This window comes from Lathyrus oleraceus, chromosome 5 (genome assembly GCF_024323335.1).
Source record: "Lathyrus oleraceus cultivar Zhongwan6 chromosome 5, CAAS_Psat_ZW6_1.0, whole genome shotgun sequence".
Taxonomy (NCBI): Eukaryota; Viridiplantae; Streptophyta; class Magnoliopsida; order Fabales; family Fabaceae; genus Lathyrus; species Lathyrus oleraceus.
In genome coordinates, this window is record NC_066583.1 from 581,745,166 (window position 1) to 581,761,216 (window position 16,051).

General features: G+C 41.6%; 2 protein-coding genes across 2 annotated transcripts; both read left to right on the forward strand.

Annotated features, from left to right (window-relative positions):
• The first annotated feature begins 1,894 nt into the window (after window positions 1-1,894).
• Window positions 1,895-2,572, forward strand: LOC127082215 (uncharacterized). The gene has a single exon (XM_051022459.1). It carries the CDS (start codon window positions 1,895-1,897, stop codon window positions 2,570-2,572), a length of 678 nt encoding a protein of 225 aa, XP_050878416.1.
• A 4,509-nt stretch (window positions 2,573-7,081) lies between these two features.
• LOC127082216 (uncharacterized) lies at window positions 7,082-7,654 on the forward strand. The gene has a single exon (XM_051022461.1). The coding sequence runs from the start codon at window positions 7,082-7,084 to the stop codon at window positions 7,652-7,654; it is 573 nt and encodes a 190-aa protein (XP_050878418.1).
• Window positions 7,655-16,051: the final 8,397 nt, after the last annotated feature.

Genomic DNA, 16,051 nt, shown 5'->3' on the forward strand with positions numbered 1-16,051 from the left:
AGCTAGAATCCGTGTTTGGGATTGACGTAGGTGAGCTGGAAGCCAGTTGGGCTCCAAAAGGGGCTGACAAGGGATTCACCAGAAAATTCTTGGAAGGTCATGCATGGAAATTTGCTAAAGAGAAGAAGTGGGAACCTTGCATAGTAGTCTTGCCATTGCTGATCCATGGTATCGTCCAATTCTCAAACATTGACAACTTCATAGATCGTGCTGCAATGGGAATTTTCTTATCTGGAAACCCAGTGCCATTCCTCTTGGCAGACTTCTATCACACTTTCCACACTCACCATGAGAAGAAAGGTGGAACTTTCCTGTGTTGTGCTCCACTGTTGCACATATGGATGAAGACTCATATGCCGCTAGTCGGTCCTTTTGTATCTAAAGATCTCCCTTGGTGCCCTTGGTAGGCACACATGAGTGTATCAACTACAATCATGTGTTATGCATGAGGCAATTTAGACATACAATGAATGGGCCTCCTAGAGATGAAGACTTGGTCCCTTTTGTCATCAACAACGTTGATCCACTTAACCCTACTGTGAGGAAAGTAAGGCAAGCCTGGACCAAGATTGTCAGAAGTGGTCCAGAACTTGGAAAGAAGAATGTCATCGCTAGAGAGTCGTATGTACAATGGGCAAAGGAAAGAGCCCAGGTAGTCAAGATGCCTTTCTACTTCGAGTCCTTATCTCTCCCTCAAGCACCTAAACCCGAGCCAATCTTACAAGAGGATGTTGACAAACTCACTAGTAAGATAAATGAACTTGAACTGGAAAACACCCGCTTCCGACTCCAACTCATTAGGGAGAAGCAAAGGGGTGATGATCTAGAAGACGAAGGCAAGGAGGTAAAAATATTGTACGAAAGCAACAAGAAGACGGCGAGGGAGGAAAAAGGTAAGAAAGAGTGGGTCGGTTATGCTCTCCTGGGAGCAAATTCAGAGCTTGATGGACGAAACAACGAATTGGACCGAGCTTGGCGTGTTGTTCGAGACTTGGAAAGAACTTTAGAGTTGACCAATATGGACAAGAAGAGTGCCAAGGAAGACTATGAAGCTCAAATCAGTGAAATGAGAAAGACCATCAAAGAATACCAAGACCACACTTCCCGCGAGACGTTGGAAAAGGAAAGAATACACCAAGCCTACCTTCACGAGAAGTTCCAGTTGGAAAGGGCTCATGAGAAGATCCTAAGCATGAAAGATGGAATAATTGATGAGGAGTATCAAGAAATGAGAAACAATTTCCTATACTGGGAGGATGTTTATCGAAAGACCGAAGGAGCTATAGCCGAAAGGGATGCCATCATCGGAAACCTGCAAGGACTATACATCGAATGGAGATACAAGTATGCTAACATGGCAATTCTGACCAACTACGCCCTCTAAGACTTCCCTGATAGGATGAAGGAGGCCAACCAGATCATGTGTCCTGATAACACTCCTCACCAAGTTTACAACTTTGTGAAGTTCTGCAAGAAGACTATGGCCGAGCTGATCACAGATGTCGAAGCTCTCCGTAATGCTCAAGGGGTTACCTTTCAAGTTAATTTGTAGCATGTTTATGATTTAATACTAAGAGGGTTGTCTCTTTGAATTTCTTCTACCTGTAATGGAAAAAAATATGAATGAATGAATGAATGAGGTTTTATGATTCCACCCTGTGTGTGTTATTACTTTTAATTGCAATGCTAATTGTCTGAATTGTTTATCGCAATAAAGAACACGACAACTAAGAGCTTTGCCAAAAGATAAAAACAATAATAAAACCAAAGCATGCATCATTATGCATGACGCAAAAGCAAAACAAGAAACTTACCACTTGAACTTTTTCCGTCTAGAAACAGCAAGTTGACTTCTCAACACCAGTACAACACCCGAAGCAAGCAGAAATCGCTCATGGACCAGCTCGAACAAAACCAGAGTGCGCTAAGGGAAGAGATGTTTGGTATGCGTGCCCAAATGGGGAAACTAATGGAGACCATTCAGGCTATGGCCAGGGGCCAAGAAGCTATTGCTAGGAGTCATGAGGAACTCCGTCTGGCCAATCAGAGGGCTACCGCTGCTACCAACCATGTGCTACCACTTGGCAACCCTCTTGTCCAGATCCATGTGGGTTCGCTAGAAGGTACACCGCCACTTGGAGGAGGAGGTCCGGTCAATCAGAACCCTATCGTTCCTCCCGGCTTTGAAGTGGACAATCATAATGACGCCTTCTACAATCCCAGGGAAGATTCGGTCTATGATGCTTTCAGACCGACCAGTGATGAAATTGATAGGAAGTTCCGCGTCATAGAGGAGAAAATGAAAGTTATGGAGGGACCCAATACTTTTGGACTAGACGCTGCTGAGATGTGCCTAGTGCCAGGCGTTCAGATACCCGCCAAGTTCAAAGTGCCTAGCTTTGAAAAATACAAGGGGGTCAGCTGTCCTAGAACACACGTCCGAGCATACTGCAGGAAGATGGCTGCATACTCTAGTGATGAGAAACTACTCATGCACTTCTTCCAAGACAACCTAAGTAGGGCTTCTTTGGAGTGGTACATGCAACTGGAGAGTACGACCATCCGGACTTAGAAGGACGTGGCTGAGGCATTCCTAAAACATTACCGGTATAATACAGATATGGCTTCGAATCGGACCCAGCTCCAGAGTTTAACACAGAAGTCAGATGAATCTTTCAAGGAATATGCCCAGTGTTGGCGGGAGCTGGCAGCTAGGGTTCAACCCCCACTCCTAGAGAAGGAATTGATTGATATGTTCATGGGAACACTTCAAGGTCCCTATTATGAGAAGTTGGTAGGAAGTATGTCCGTTGGATTCTCTGATTTGGTAATCGCTGGTGAAAGAATCGAGATTGGTCTGAAGAGCGGAAATATTCAAAGTGTTGCTGGCCCGTCTAGTGGGGCAAAGAAACCTTATGTCAGTTTCACCAAGAAGAAAGAGGGAGAAACTAACAACACATTCGTGGCTAGGGGAAGAGGTAGAACATATCGGGCGCCTTATCAGCAAGTGGCTACTGTGGCACCTGGTCCTTATCAACAGCAACCTTATGCCATACTAACCAAGCATAATGTTGGTCAACAGTCAGTTCAGTACCGATAACCATATGCTCATCCACAAGAACAATATTATCAACCCGGACAATAAAAGCAAAGAAGGCTAGAGAGGAAGTTTGGTCCCATCCCAACCACGTATGCTCACTTGCTCCCATACTTGCTCAAAGGGTCGTTGATACAGTTAAAAGAGTTGAAACCTCCAACTATAATTCCTCCTATGTATGATGTCAATGCTCATTGCGAATTCCATTTGGGAGCACCCAGCCATACAATTGAGAATTGCAAGGCTCTCAAGCATAAGGTACAAGATTTAATTGATGCTAAAGCCATTACATTCGCGCCAAATGGTCCCAACACCAATAACAATCCTATGCCGCCACATGCCGATCCCTCCGTGAGTGTGATAGAAGAGGAAAAGAAGGTGAAGCACTGTGTAGAGGAGATAAGAACTCCATTAGCTGTTGTCGAGGAGAAATTATTGATGAATGAAGTACATCCTGGGTGTGATGTAGAATGCGAAGACTGTTTGATGAATTCCCAAGATTGTGAAAAGTTGAAAGCGGATGTTCAAAAGTTGATCGGCCAGGGAGTGATGATAGTGGAACAAATGTCTACTGCTAATGAGGTGGCCACGCTCGAAATTCCATATGATCCTGTACGAGTACCTATCGAGATCCCTTATGATCCAATTCCAGTGCCTACTGCAGCATACCCGATCACACCACTTGTGATTGCGGTCCCTACTCCGTTTGCGTTTGATAACACAAAGGTAATGTCGTGGAACTATGACTCGAAGGTCTATCTGTATGGGCAAGAGGTGAAGGAATAGCCTATCAGGCTTGAAGAAGCTAGTGTGAATATTATTGGAGCCGGGGGCATAACCCGCAGTGGTAGAGTATTCTCACCAGTACCTCCCTCAAGCAATGGTAATCAAGGAGCTTCAAGCAGAAACCCTGGTAAACAAGTGGTGAATGATGATGGCCAAGAGCAGAATACGACTTAAAAAGTAACTCCTACTGATGAAGTGGAAGAATTTCTCCACCTTATCAAGAAAAGTGACTACAAAGTGGTTGATTAACGCAATCAAACACCGTCGAAGATATCTATGCTGGCACTTTTGATGAGTTCAAAAGTGCACCGAGAAGCCCTGATGAAGTTCTTAAGGGCCGCACATGTCCCTCAAGAAATATCGGTGAATCAGTTTAAAGTTGTGGTGGCCAATATATCTGCGAGCAGTTGCCTGGGTTTCAACGATGATGAATTGACTCCTGAAGGTAGAAACCATAACAAAGCACTCCATATTTCGATTGAATGTGTGGACACAACCTTATCTAAGGTATTGGTGGATACCGGGTCTTCATTAAATTTTCTACCTAAGAACTCGCTTTCCAAGATGACCATTGAAGGATTGGTAATGAAACCCAGTTCGCTCATCGTGAGAGCATTTGATGGGTCAAGGAGAACAGTGATAGGAGAGGTTGATCTCCCCATGAAGATAGGGCCTCACATCTTCTTCATCACATTCTACGTGATGGATATATACCCCGCTTACAGTTGTCTCCTAGGACGCCCATGGATACACTCGGCTGGCGCCGTGACTTCAACCCTCCACTAGAGACTGAAGTTCATGATTGGAAGCAAACTAGTAGTGGTGGAAGGAGAAGAAGATATAGTGGTGAGCCATTTGGCATCGTTCAGGTATGTCGAGGTTGGAGGAGAGATCCACGAGACTCCTTTCCAAGCCTTCGAAGTAGTGAACATGGAAATGACACCACCAGTACAGGTTGCTCCAGGCACAGAATTGTCTATGGCTTCATGGAAGGACGCGAAAACCATAATACAGGCTAGACACCTCACAGGCTTGGGCAAAATACTTGATTTGCCAGTGAACAAAGACAGATCTGGGTTGGGTTCTGCTCTCACCAAACGACTCAAAAGTTGAGTGCTGCTAGTACGAATAAAGGGCCAATTCCTGCGATACCGGATACTTTTACCAGTGTAGGACATCTCGGAGACAACTCAATCTATGTGACAGAAGATGAAAGCAGTCTGCCAGAGGAAACGTGCTTCGTGTACCAGAAGGCCAGAGGACAAACACTCAACAACTGGACTTTCATGGATATATCAGATGTCACCTTCATTGAAGAGTAATTTTCCTTGTTTTGCTTTGAAAGCTCTCCGCCCTGCCCAAGGCGTAGAGTAAACTTGTAGGGCCCCTCATATTTTCAAACAAAGTTTATCAATGAATAAAATAAACATCTTTGCATTCAATTTGTGCTCCCTGTCGTTCATTTATTTTATTTGTCAAAAAAAAGTATGGCAATGTTTTTCATTTATCATCTTTTCCATCTCACCGTCCTAAAATAAAGCATTAATCATGCAGATCTGCGTCAAGTTCCATTGATAATCAAAGTGCTATAGCCCAACATGACTTTGATAATCCAATTTACCAAGCTGATGAAGACGGCGAGGAAGATTGTGAACTCCCTGAAGAGTTGTCCAGGCTCTTACAGCAGGAATCGAGTGTCATCCACCGACACCAAGAGGCAGTGGAGATTGTGAACCTCGGATCAGAGGAGGAAAAGAAAGAAGTCAAGATAAGCGTAGCCCTGAATGACAAGGTGAAAAGAAAGTTGATCGAACTCTTGCAAGAGTATATGGATGTGTTTGCCTGGTCATATCAAGATATGCCAGGATCGGATACGGATATAGTGGTGCACCGATTACCTCTCAAAGAAGAATGCTTTCCGGTGAAGAAGACATTGAGAAGGACCCGTCCCGACATAGCCATCAAGATTAAAGAAGAAGTCCATAAGCAATTGGATACAGGTTTTATTGCAGTGGCAAATTATCCTCAATGGGTAGCAAACATCGTACCTGTGCCAAAGAAAGATGGTAAAGTACGTATGTGTGTTGATTACCGAGACCTGAATAGGGCAAGCCTTAAAGATGATTTCCCTATACCTCACATCGATGTGTTGGTAGACAATACGGCCCAATTCTCGGTATTTTCCTTCATGGATGGGTTCTCCGGATACAATCAAATAAAAATGGGGCCCGAAGACATGGAGAAAACCACGTTCATCACCCCTTAGGGCACTTTCTGCTACAAGGTGATGTGGTTCAGCTTAAAGAACACTGGTGCGACATATCAACGCGCGATGGTCACTCTCTTTCATGATATGATTCATAAAGAGATTGAAGTATATGTTGACGATATGATCACGAAATCCCAAACTGAGGAAGAGCATCTGGTTCATCTCGAGAAGTTGTTTGCACGGTTAAGGAAGTTCAGGCTGAGGATAAATCCCAATAAATGCACATTTGGGGTAAGATCTGGCAAGTTGCTAGGTTTTATCGTGAGCCAACGAGGCATTAAAGTCAATCCTGACAAAGTCAAAGCAATACAGAATATGCCAGCACCAAGAAATGAGAAAGAGGTTCGTGGATTTCTAGGGAGATTGAACTACATAGCTAGATTCATATCTCACCTCACGCCCACATGTGAGCCGATATTCAAATTACTCCGCAAAGATCAAGCAATCTTGTAGAATGATAAAAGCCAGAATGCACTTGAAAAGCTAAAAGAATACTTGCAAGAGCCATCGATCTTGATGCCACCTGAGCCAGGCAGACCTCTTATCATGTACCTCGCAATTCTTGAGGGATCTATGGGGTGTGTTCTCGGATAACATGATGAGACAGGTAGAAAAGAGCACGCGATCTACTACCTGAGTAAAAAGTTCACAGACTGCGAAAGCAGGTACTCATTACTCGAGAAAATGTGTTATGCATTGGCCTGGGCCACCAAACACTTGAGACAATATATGATGACGCATACAACTTTCTTGATTTCCAAAATGGACAGTATCAAGTACATATTCGATAAGCCTGCTCTCACAGGAAGAGTTGCTCGGTGGCAGATGGCGTTAACAGAGTATGACATCCAATACGTCACACAAAAGCCATCAAAGGTAGTGTGTTGTCTGACTACCTGGGCCATCAACCCGTGGAAGACTATTAGCCCATGCGCTTTGACTTTCTGGACAAAGACATCATGTTTGTCAGAGATTGGGGTGTTCTAGAACCAGATAGGGGACCCGAACCAGGATCGCGATGGACGGTCGTGTTTGATGGTGCCTCTAATGCTCAAGGAAATGGAATAGGGGCAATCATCTCCTCCCCAACTGGATTTCATCTCCCTTTCACTATAATATTATGTTTCGATTGCACCAACAATATGGCGGAGTATGAAGCATGGATCTTTGGTTTGGAAGCGGCTATTGACTTAAAGATCAAAATCTTAGAAGTCTACGTAGATTCTGTGTTGGTAATCAGCCAAAACAGAGGAGATTGGGAAGTTCGCGATCCCAAGTTGATCCCCTACAAAGAACATGTCTCGAAGCTAATCCCATATTTTGATGCAGTTACATTCCATCATATTCCCCGAGCGAAAAATCAATTGGCAGATGCTTTGGCTACCTTGGATTCTATGTTTAAGGTCAAATGGAAGAATGAAGCACCTTATTTCCACATTGACTACTTGGATGAGCCAGCATACTGTTTAAGGGCTGAAGAAGAATCAGACGGCCACCCCTAGTTCCACGTTATCAAAAAGTATCTGGAAAAGCAAGAGTATCCAGAGGATGCATCCATTACGGATAAGAAGTACCTTCGAAAGCTCTCAACTAAGTTCTTCTTAAGCGGAGATGTGTTGTACAAGAGAAATTACAACTCGGTCCTGCTCAAATGCATGGATAGACATGAAGCAAACCGTATCATAATGGAAATACACGAATGATCCTTCGGGACGCACGCCAGTGGGCACACCATGGTTAAAAAGATCTTGAGAGCAGGTTATTATTGGATGACTATGGAGATTGACTTCCATCGTCACGTCCAGACATGCCATAAATTCCCGATTTACGCAGACAAGATCCACGTGCCACCGATTCCGCTCAATGTCCTGACATCTCCATGGCCGTTCGCCATGTGGGGCATCGACGTAATCAGGCGCATTAAGCCAACTGCCTCAAACGGGCATCGTTTCATCCTTGCGACCATCGACTACTTCACTAAATGGGTAGAGGCAGTCTCGTATGCAAATGTCACAAAGCAAGTGGTGGCCCGCTTCTTGAAGAAGGAAATCATATGTCAGTATGGAATCCCAAATAAGATCATCATAGACAACGAGTCTAACCTCAACAACAAGATGATGAAAGAATTGTGTAAATATTTCAAGATCAAGCATCACAATTCGTCGCCGTATCGTCCGAAGATGAATGGGGCAGTTGAGGCAGCCATTAAGAACATCAAAAAGATTGTTCAGAAGATGGTGCAAACGTACAAGGATTGGCATGAAATGCTTCCATTCGCTTTACATGGATACCGTACATCAGTACGTACTTCCATTGGGGAAACACTTTTCTCTCTAGTGTATGGAATGGATGCAGTGCTGCCTATCAAAGTAGAGATTCCTTCTTTAAGGATACTAACGAATGTCAAGTTGGACGAAGCCGAATGGGTATAATCAATATTTGATCAACTTAATCTCATCGATGAGAAACGCCTGACATCCATATGCCACTGTCAGCTATATCAGAGGCGATTGAAGATTGCTTTTGACAGAAAAGTTTGTCCTTGAAATCTTGAGGTTGGAGACTTGGTAATAAGGAAGATTCTACCAATTAATCCAGATTTGCGTGGAAAGTGGACACCTAACTACGAAGGTCCATATGTCGTGAGAAAGGTCTTCTCCGGAGGAGCCTTAATCTTATCTACTATGGATGGTGACGATCTCCCATCCCCCGTAAATGCAGACGCAGTAAAAAAGTACTTCGCTTAATGAACCCGCTAGATTGACCCCTAGGGGCAACTTACGCATAAAAGGGTATCCCGGTGGACCACAAAAAGAAAAGGTCCAGGAAAAAATTAGGGATAAAATCAAAAAAAGAAAGAAGAAGAAGAAGAATAAACCCGCTAAGTTGACCCCTAGGGGCAACTTAGGCAAAAAAAAGGCATCTCGGTAGGCTGAAAACCCGGAAGGGCGACCTAGGCAAATTAGGATTGTTTAAAGACAAGTGACTGCAGTCTGGGGAGGACCTTTGTACCCCGTCGTCACAAGTGTGAGAATTCTGGAAAGGAAGGATCGATCCAATCACCGAGGACATATGGACTATAACAGGATGAGAACCCAATGGATGCTCAAGTCATTGCCATTGTCTTTTCCATTTTTTCGCAATTACCTTTTTAAGGAATTGCTTCCTGTTGTAAATCACCCATTTCACGGGTTCATCATTAATAAAAAGTGTTGTCATTCAGATACGCTCAGTCTTTTATATTTTTTTGTTTGCAAAGATGAATAAAATCTGTTAATAAACAATGCTTTGAAAATTGTGGGGAAATAACAATAACGTATTCAAAGTGAACATGAAGTTGATTTTCTGTGAAAGGTGTCTGAAGTATAATCATTGTGTCCAGGACGCGATGTCTTGGTACACAGAGAATCTCCGTTGACCCGCGGGTCTTTCCCTAACTCGAATGATTCCTCACAGAGAATGGTAGTTATCCTGGTGGCTCAAATCCAGCTTGGATGTTCCGGAAGGTCCAAGGATTGCTCGATCATATTCATGCTATCTATGAGACCATGATGTTGGGAAGTCAGACCCCCACACAAAACCCAATCACTCTCAACCCAAGCGTATCCAGACCATTGCATTTCTGCATAAGTAATCATTCATTACATATCATTGCATCATAAAGCACGTAGCCTATTCCATCAAGATGGAGCATTACGCCATGCAAAATAAACATGCATAACTGGATAAAAGTCTTTCTAGAAAGCATAAAAGAATCCTCCATTTAGAAATTCTTCCTCCCCAGTCGAGAACATTATCATAAAACATTGGATTGGTATTCCCCCGCAGGTTTTCCCGAAATATTTCTCCTTTGTGTTTCCTTTTGCAAGTACCCTTTTGAATCTTTCACCAGTCACTTACCTTTCGTAAGTTCCCTTCGGCCCTGTGCCAGCTCTCCCTGCCTTTCATTAGAGAAGTTTAATTGAGATAACTTACCTTTTGTGAGTTTATTTCGTTGCTTTGTGCATGAAATCACGTCTCCCCCTCGTTGCCTTTCGCACAAGTAGGGTACCTCTATCAGATCTTTTCTTCCCGTTTGTCTAAACACTTGATATAGGTTTGGTGAGTCCTGGGGTTTGGGTAGCCATCGTTCGAGAACTTCATCCCCGCCATTGTGCCTGATGGACGATATGAGGTTTTCGTACCTATTTGCAAAGTTCCCCACCTGTCAAACTGTGCCAAAGCCCAGACTCGTCTGGCAGATCCCCTTGAGTCTAGGTTTTACCTAGCAGGCCCTGTCTCACTCTTTGTTTTGCTTTGTGCAAATATTTGTGACCTTTTGTACATTACTTACCTTTCGTAAGTATCCTCTGCCTTTTGCATGAAGGTCTTTCGCTTCTAGCTTACCTTTTGTGAGTCCCCTTTGTGCCTTTCGCATAAAGATTGTTATCCCCAGCTGCTTACCTTTTGTAGGTCTCCTCAGCCTTTTGCTCGAGCATTTCTATTCTTGAACCTACTTACCTTTTGTAAGCGACCCTTGCCTTTTTCCTGGAAATCTTCTCCTGCAAAGAAATCGTTACTATCTTTTGTATGAGAAGATTATCCTTTCTATCTTTCTTCTTAACCCTCTATTAAGAAGTTTCTCATTACCTTTTGTATGAGAAATCCCTTCTAATTTTCTTCTTAACCCTCTGTTGAGAAGTTTCTCATTACCTTTCGTATGAGAAATCATATCCAACTTCATACGCCTTCTTAACCCTCTGTTAAGAAGTTTCTCATTACCTTTCGTATGAGAAATCCCTTCTAGTTTTCTTCTTAACCCTCTATTGAGAAGTTTCTCATTACCTTTCGTATGAGAAATCATATCCATCTTCATGCGCCTTCTTAAACCTATGTTAAGAAGTTTCTCATTACCTTTTGTATGAGAAATCCCCCACCCTTCTTCTTAACCCTCTTTGTTTGAGAAGTCCACCTCAGCTTTCTTCTTAAACCTTTCGTTAAGAAGTTCTCACTACCTTTTGTGTGAGAATCCCTGATAGACCTTGTGTCTAAGAGTTCCCGTTACCTTTTGTACGAGAACCTCATTACCTTCGTGGAATCCTGCGGGAATACCTCGATCACTGATTGCATGCCAGAATGTGATGGGGGAGGCTAGAAGAGATAAGAAAGAAGAAAAGAATGAAAAAGAGATGAAAACAGAAAATGAAGAAAGAAAGAAGAAAAAGCTAAGAGAAAGACGATTTTTTTTTTGCATTGGCATATTGCATACATCATGCATATCTAACCTCTCAAATACCCATCTACTAAATAACATTCCAATTCTCAACAGCTGCCCTGCACAAAGACCATATTGCTCATCCCACATCCCAGTAAAGACCTTCTTGCGACATATCTCCACCTTACATCCCATTTGTTCATGGTGGGCAAATTTTCCAGTATTCTAGTATTTAATCTCCTCCCACCTTGATTGTCCGGACACCATTGCTATCCGTACATTCAGGTTTGAGCAGATTAAATATGGGCAGTTGTCATACCCCAAAATTCGCCCTACCTTTCACATAATCATATAGGTCACTAACCCCAACCATTTTCATATCATCATAAGCATTCATCTCATTTGCATAAGCATGGTTCAACACAAGGATACAAGTGATTTGAATTCGTGGCTTGATGCTTGCACCTGGTGGATATTTTGGTTCATCCATAATTTGAGGAGGATCAGGCAATCTAACCCTAATCCCTTGGTGAATAGCATTGGTGGATAACCTCATTTGTTTGGTAAACTGCTTGGTTCTGAGGCATTTGATCAGCATGATCATGCCCTGATCATCAGGACTTGCCACATGTTTTGTTAATCAGGTGGCCATTTGGTTTTATATCTCATCTGAGTCCTGATCCATGACCATTATTGATTGTCCATTTGGTTCTTTGTCAGGTGTTTCTGGTGCATAATTGGGTCGATACTCATTCATTCATTTGATTGTGGTTCAATCTATTGGGATTCATCTATCAGTTGCATATACATTCATCATTTTATCATATTGGCGTAACCCTTTTCCAAATTGATTTTAATTCAAAATTGATTCTTGAAGTTAGAATTGAGTTTTTGAGTTTTTGATTAACTTCAAGAATCATTAATCTTTTTTCAATTTCAAATCGGTTTTAGAATTCAATTTAATTTGTGAAATTTTCTTTCTTCTTTTTTCGCCATTGGGACATTTTCTTGGTTTTTAAATAAGCCCGTTCTTCTTTTTTTGTTAAGCCCTTTTATCCATTTTATCCAATCCAATTTCATAATCCATTTAGTTTAATTAAATATCCAAATCCCTATTAATCCATAATATCCAATTAACCAATTTCATTATTCATTTCCAATATCCAAGTTCTAAAAATAAAAATCCATTTAATCCACATTTTCCAAGTTTAATCCACATAATCCATTTACATATCCATTAAAAAGGGCAATTGGAAAAGACGAAAGCAAGCTGAAATGCAGTACACAATAGCAAAACACTGCTACAACAAAACATAACAAGCAGTACTACAAGCTGCAAAGTCATACAGACAAACGGCCAAATGAAAGCGTAAAAGCTGCAACAATCCAAGCTAGCGTCAAAACGCAAGTTGAAGCCATCCCAAACACAGTACAACAGCTCAAGGAGAAACGCGAAAGCCATGGGGCTGCGACCCAAGCCACAAGCATGAACCATAAAAAGCTGCAATCAAAGTACATCAGCATAGCAGAAAATTAAATAACTCAGCAAAAACGTAGGTGCAGCAAGCTGCATTAGCCATCAACACCAACTACACCAAAGCGACGCATGGGAAGATGAAAACGTAGGTGAATAAACGACGGTAACCGCATGAACTGCAAATGACATGCCAACTACAGAACAAAACGCGGGTGTACGAGCTTTAACCAGCTAAATGACATTCAAAATGCAGCAAGCTGTGAAGCGGCAATAGAAACGGAAACAGAAAGACCAAAACCCATAATAGAAACTCACCTCAAAATTCATTTCTTCAAGGAGTATAAATAGGAGATTACGATGGCTTTTTCTGGCTCTCTTCCATTTTTTCTTTTCACCGAAAAAAAACTCCTCTAACCGAATCTTCCACCACCTTCTCCCCAACCGTAACAAACTTCTTCTCCTCCTCCATAACCACCACCGATAACAAACCACTTCTTCAGTCTTCCATAACTCCCCCATCAATCTGCAAACTGAGTCAATCTCACCCGCCCAAACCAAACATCCTGTAGACTCATCTCTAGCAGCTTCGACGTTCTTCCATTTTCAATTTGGAGATTTCAAAAATTTTATTGGTTCGTTCATCCTTCCCACGGAAAAGGAAACACAAATCCCGAATTACTGTGGTAGCTCAAAGCAACACGTACGAAGAGATAGCAACAACCGCACATTCGTTAACAAATTCACCAAAGAAAACATCGACAAATTCAACACACGAACTTGAGCAAGAAGAAGAAGATTATCGCAAAGAGGAGCGAAAATTTTAAGTCGGTAACCTGATTTCTGTTTCGGTCATCACTAACCTTTTCGTCGCACCGAGAGTCGTCGGGGAAGGCAAGAGCTCAGAAGAACACCATAATGAGAAGATGAAGGTTTTGTTGGGATTCCTATATCCTCATCATCGGCGCTAACAGGATCCTCTTGTATTCATTGGTAAGTCATTGCCTCTCATGTTTTCTTAGGATTATTGCTAGATCGTCTTTCGTAATGCGGGAACGAGGATCCTTCCGATTTTTTGCTCGGAAGTAATTATCGGCTTGGAATTAGGGGTCGTCTCTCTCAATTTTGACCGATGAGGAGTGATAGATCAGGATGATGTAAGACCCCAATTTTGACCCTAAGATCCCTCATGTCATCTCATCATATGCATTGACATTGGGATCACACCTTGGCATCTTCCTTACCCCTCATTCACTGGGTTTGCATTGGGAGAGATCACCAAGCACAATTTGATTGTATCATACATTGTTTTTATCATTCTACTAACCAAAATACCAAAAATATGTCAATGTATAGTTTGTTGCTTTTGTAGGTAGTGTGTGTGTTCACCTATGCTCTATCAAGCTCATATCTAGGGTTCAAGACCCTCAATGCAAGGATCTCAATCAAGAATTGGTCCACATTGGCTCTAAGCATCATATATGGATTCCCATGATCTTCACATGTTATTTTGATCAAGAAATCATCAAGAGTTGGGAGTTGGTTTGTCTTGGAAACCCTAATTCATCTGGGTATCTTGTGTGACTTCTTTAGCAAGTTTCTTCAACAATTGATCAAATATTTCAAGGGATATTTCAAATTTCATCATATTATGCATATATTATCCTCTATGAGTCCCAAAGTCAAGATAATATCAAGCTAGCAAGATGGTTCATGGTGGTTGATCAGAGAAAGTCAACTAGTTAAAACTGGGGTTCCCTAGACCATTTCTCCTACCATTTTTGTCATATGAAAATGATTCCAAGATAAAGGTTACTTTAAAGTACATTCCAAACAACTTTCATGTTGAGGTCAAGAGCTATTTATGCTTGGAAATTCATTTTCTATGGTGAAAGATTATAGGTCATTTTGTCTAAACCCTAGTTTGGAGGTCAACTTCCCAAGACCATAACTTACTCAATGTTTATTAGATGAAAGCCATTCAAGTTTCATGATCTAATTCAAGATGTCTACTTCAACTTTGATGTTTGGAGGAAGTTCAAATTCAACTTGAAAATGCATGTTTGCAGAGGAAACATTATAGGTCATTTTGGGCCAATACCATTGAACAAGTGATTTTCCTCAACTTCTAAAATGCATAACTCCTTCATGCTAAATCCAAATAAGGTCAAATTTGTGACCAAATTGAAGGCATTTGGAATGGCTACAACTTTTATGAAGGAACGTTTCTCATTTTAAGTCCATAGAAAAAGTTATGCAAGGTGGAAGAAGTGAACATATGGCTTGGTACTTAGAAATGTTTTTGATATGTTTGATTTTCCAAATTTCCACCTCAAAATTCATCATGATCCAAGCTTCAAATGAAAAAATATTCAACATGAAAGTTGTTACTCTTGATCTAACCTTTCCAAAAAAATCCAAAATCATCTCATTTGGACAAAGTATGAGGCACTTAAGCATGGGTTAAAGTTGAAGGACCATTTGGATAATTTCAAGTTCCACTGTTCATACACGAATGCATGGCTTGACAACATGATTTCAGCATGGCTTACACTCAATTTTGGACCTAAGTGCATCACTTGATGGGCCTATCACATGCCCATGCAAGCATGCAAGAGAGATTTTCAAACTTTTACCAAAAATGGAAGTGTGCAATTATCAATATCATGGCCTATAAATAAGACCTCTCTTGCTCTGAAATAAGGACCTCATGCCCAAGCTTTGATTCAACAACCTCTAACCCTCACCATTAAAGGATAAACTTGAAGATTTTCTTTGAAAATCGAGTTTCAAATCTCCAACTATTTTGAGATTGAAACTCCAAGAGTCCATCCCTTTCCTTGATCCATTTCCATTCCATCAAGCATCTGAAGCAAGGCCAAGCATAATTGAAAGCAAGATTGTGCCAATCTGAAGCTCCATTGAAGGTGAATTTTTAGAATTTTCATCTCTTCGATTCTCATTCAATTCTCCATTATTCTTGTTAATTTTTGGTTGTCTGAAGTCCTACCAATGTAGGAAACAAGATTGAGTTGCTTTGAGGTTAAATCGAAGCAACTCAGTTCATGATCCTCAAAATTCAAATCCCTATATCTTTTTATATACTTGGAATTGGACAAAATTGAGTCCAAATTCGAGCTCCTGAGCATTTTTCCTTCAAAATAGTGTACTTATTTTCCATTTTTCTTTGAGTTTTGGTTGGACGAGTCCGGTGACCCTCACCGGAGAAGA

Excerpts from the sequence above, each read along its gene's own strand:
- LOC127082215 (XM_051022459.1), top strand. The coding sequence starts at position 1,895 with ATGGACCAGCTCGAACAAAACCAGAGTGCGCTAAGGGAAGAGATGTTT.
- LOC127082216 (XM_051022461.1), top strand. The coding sequence starts at position 7,082 with ATGCGCTTTGACTTTCTGGACAAAGACATCATGTTTGTCAGAGATTGG.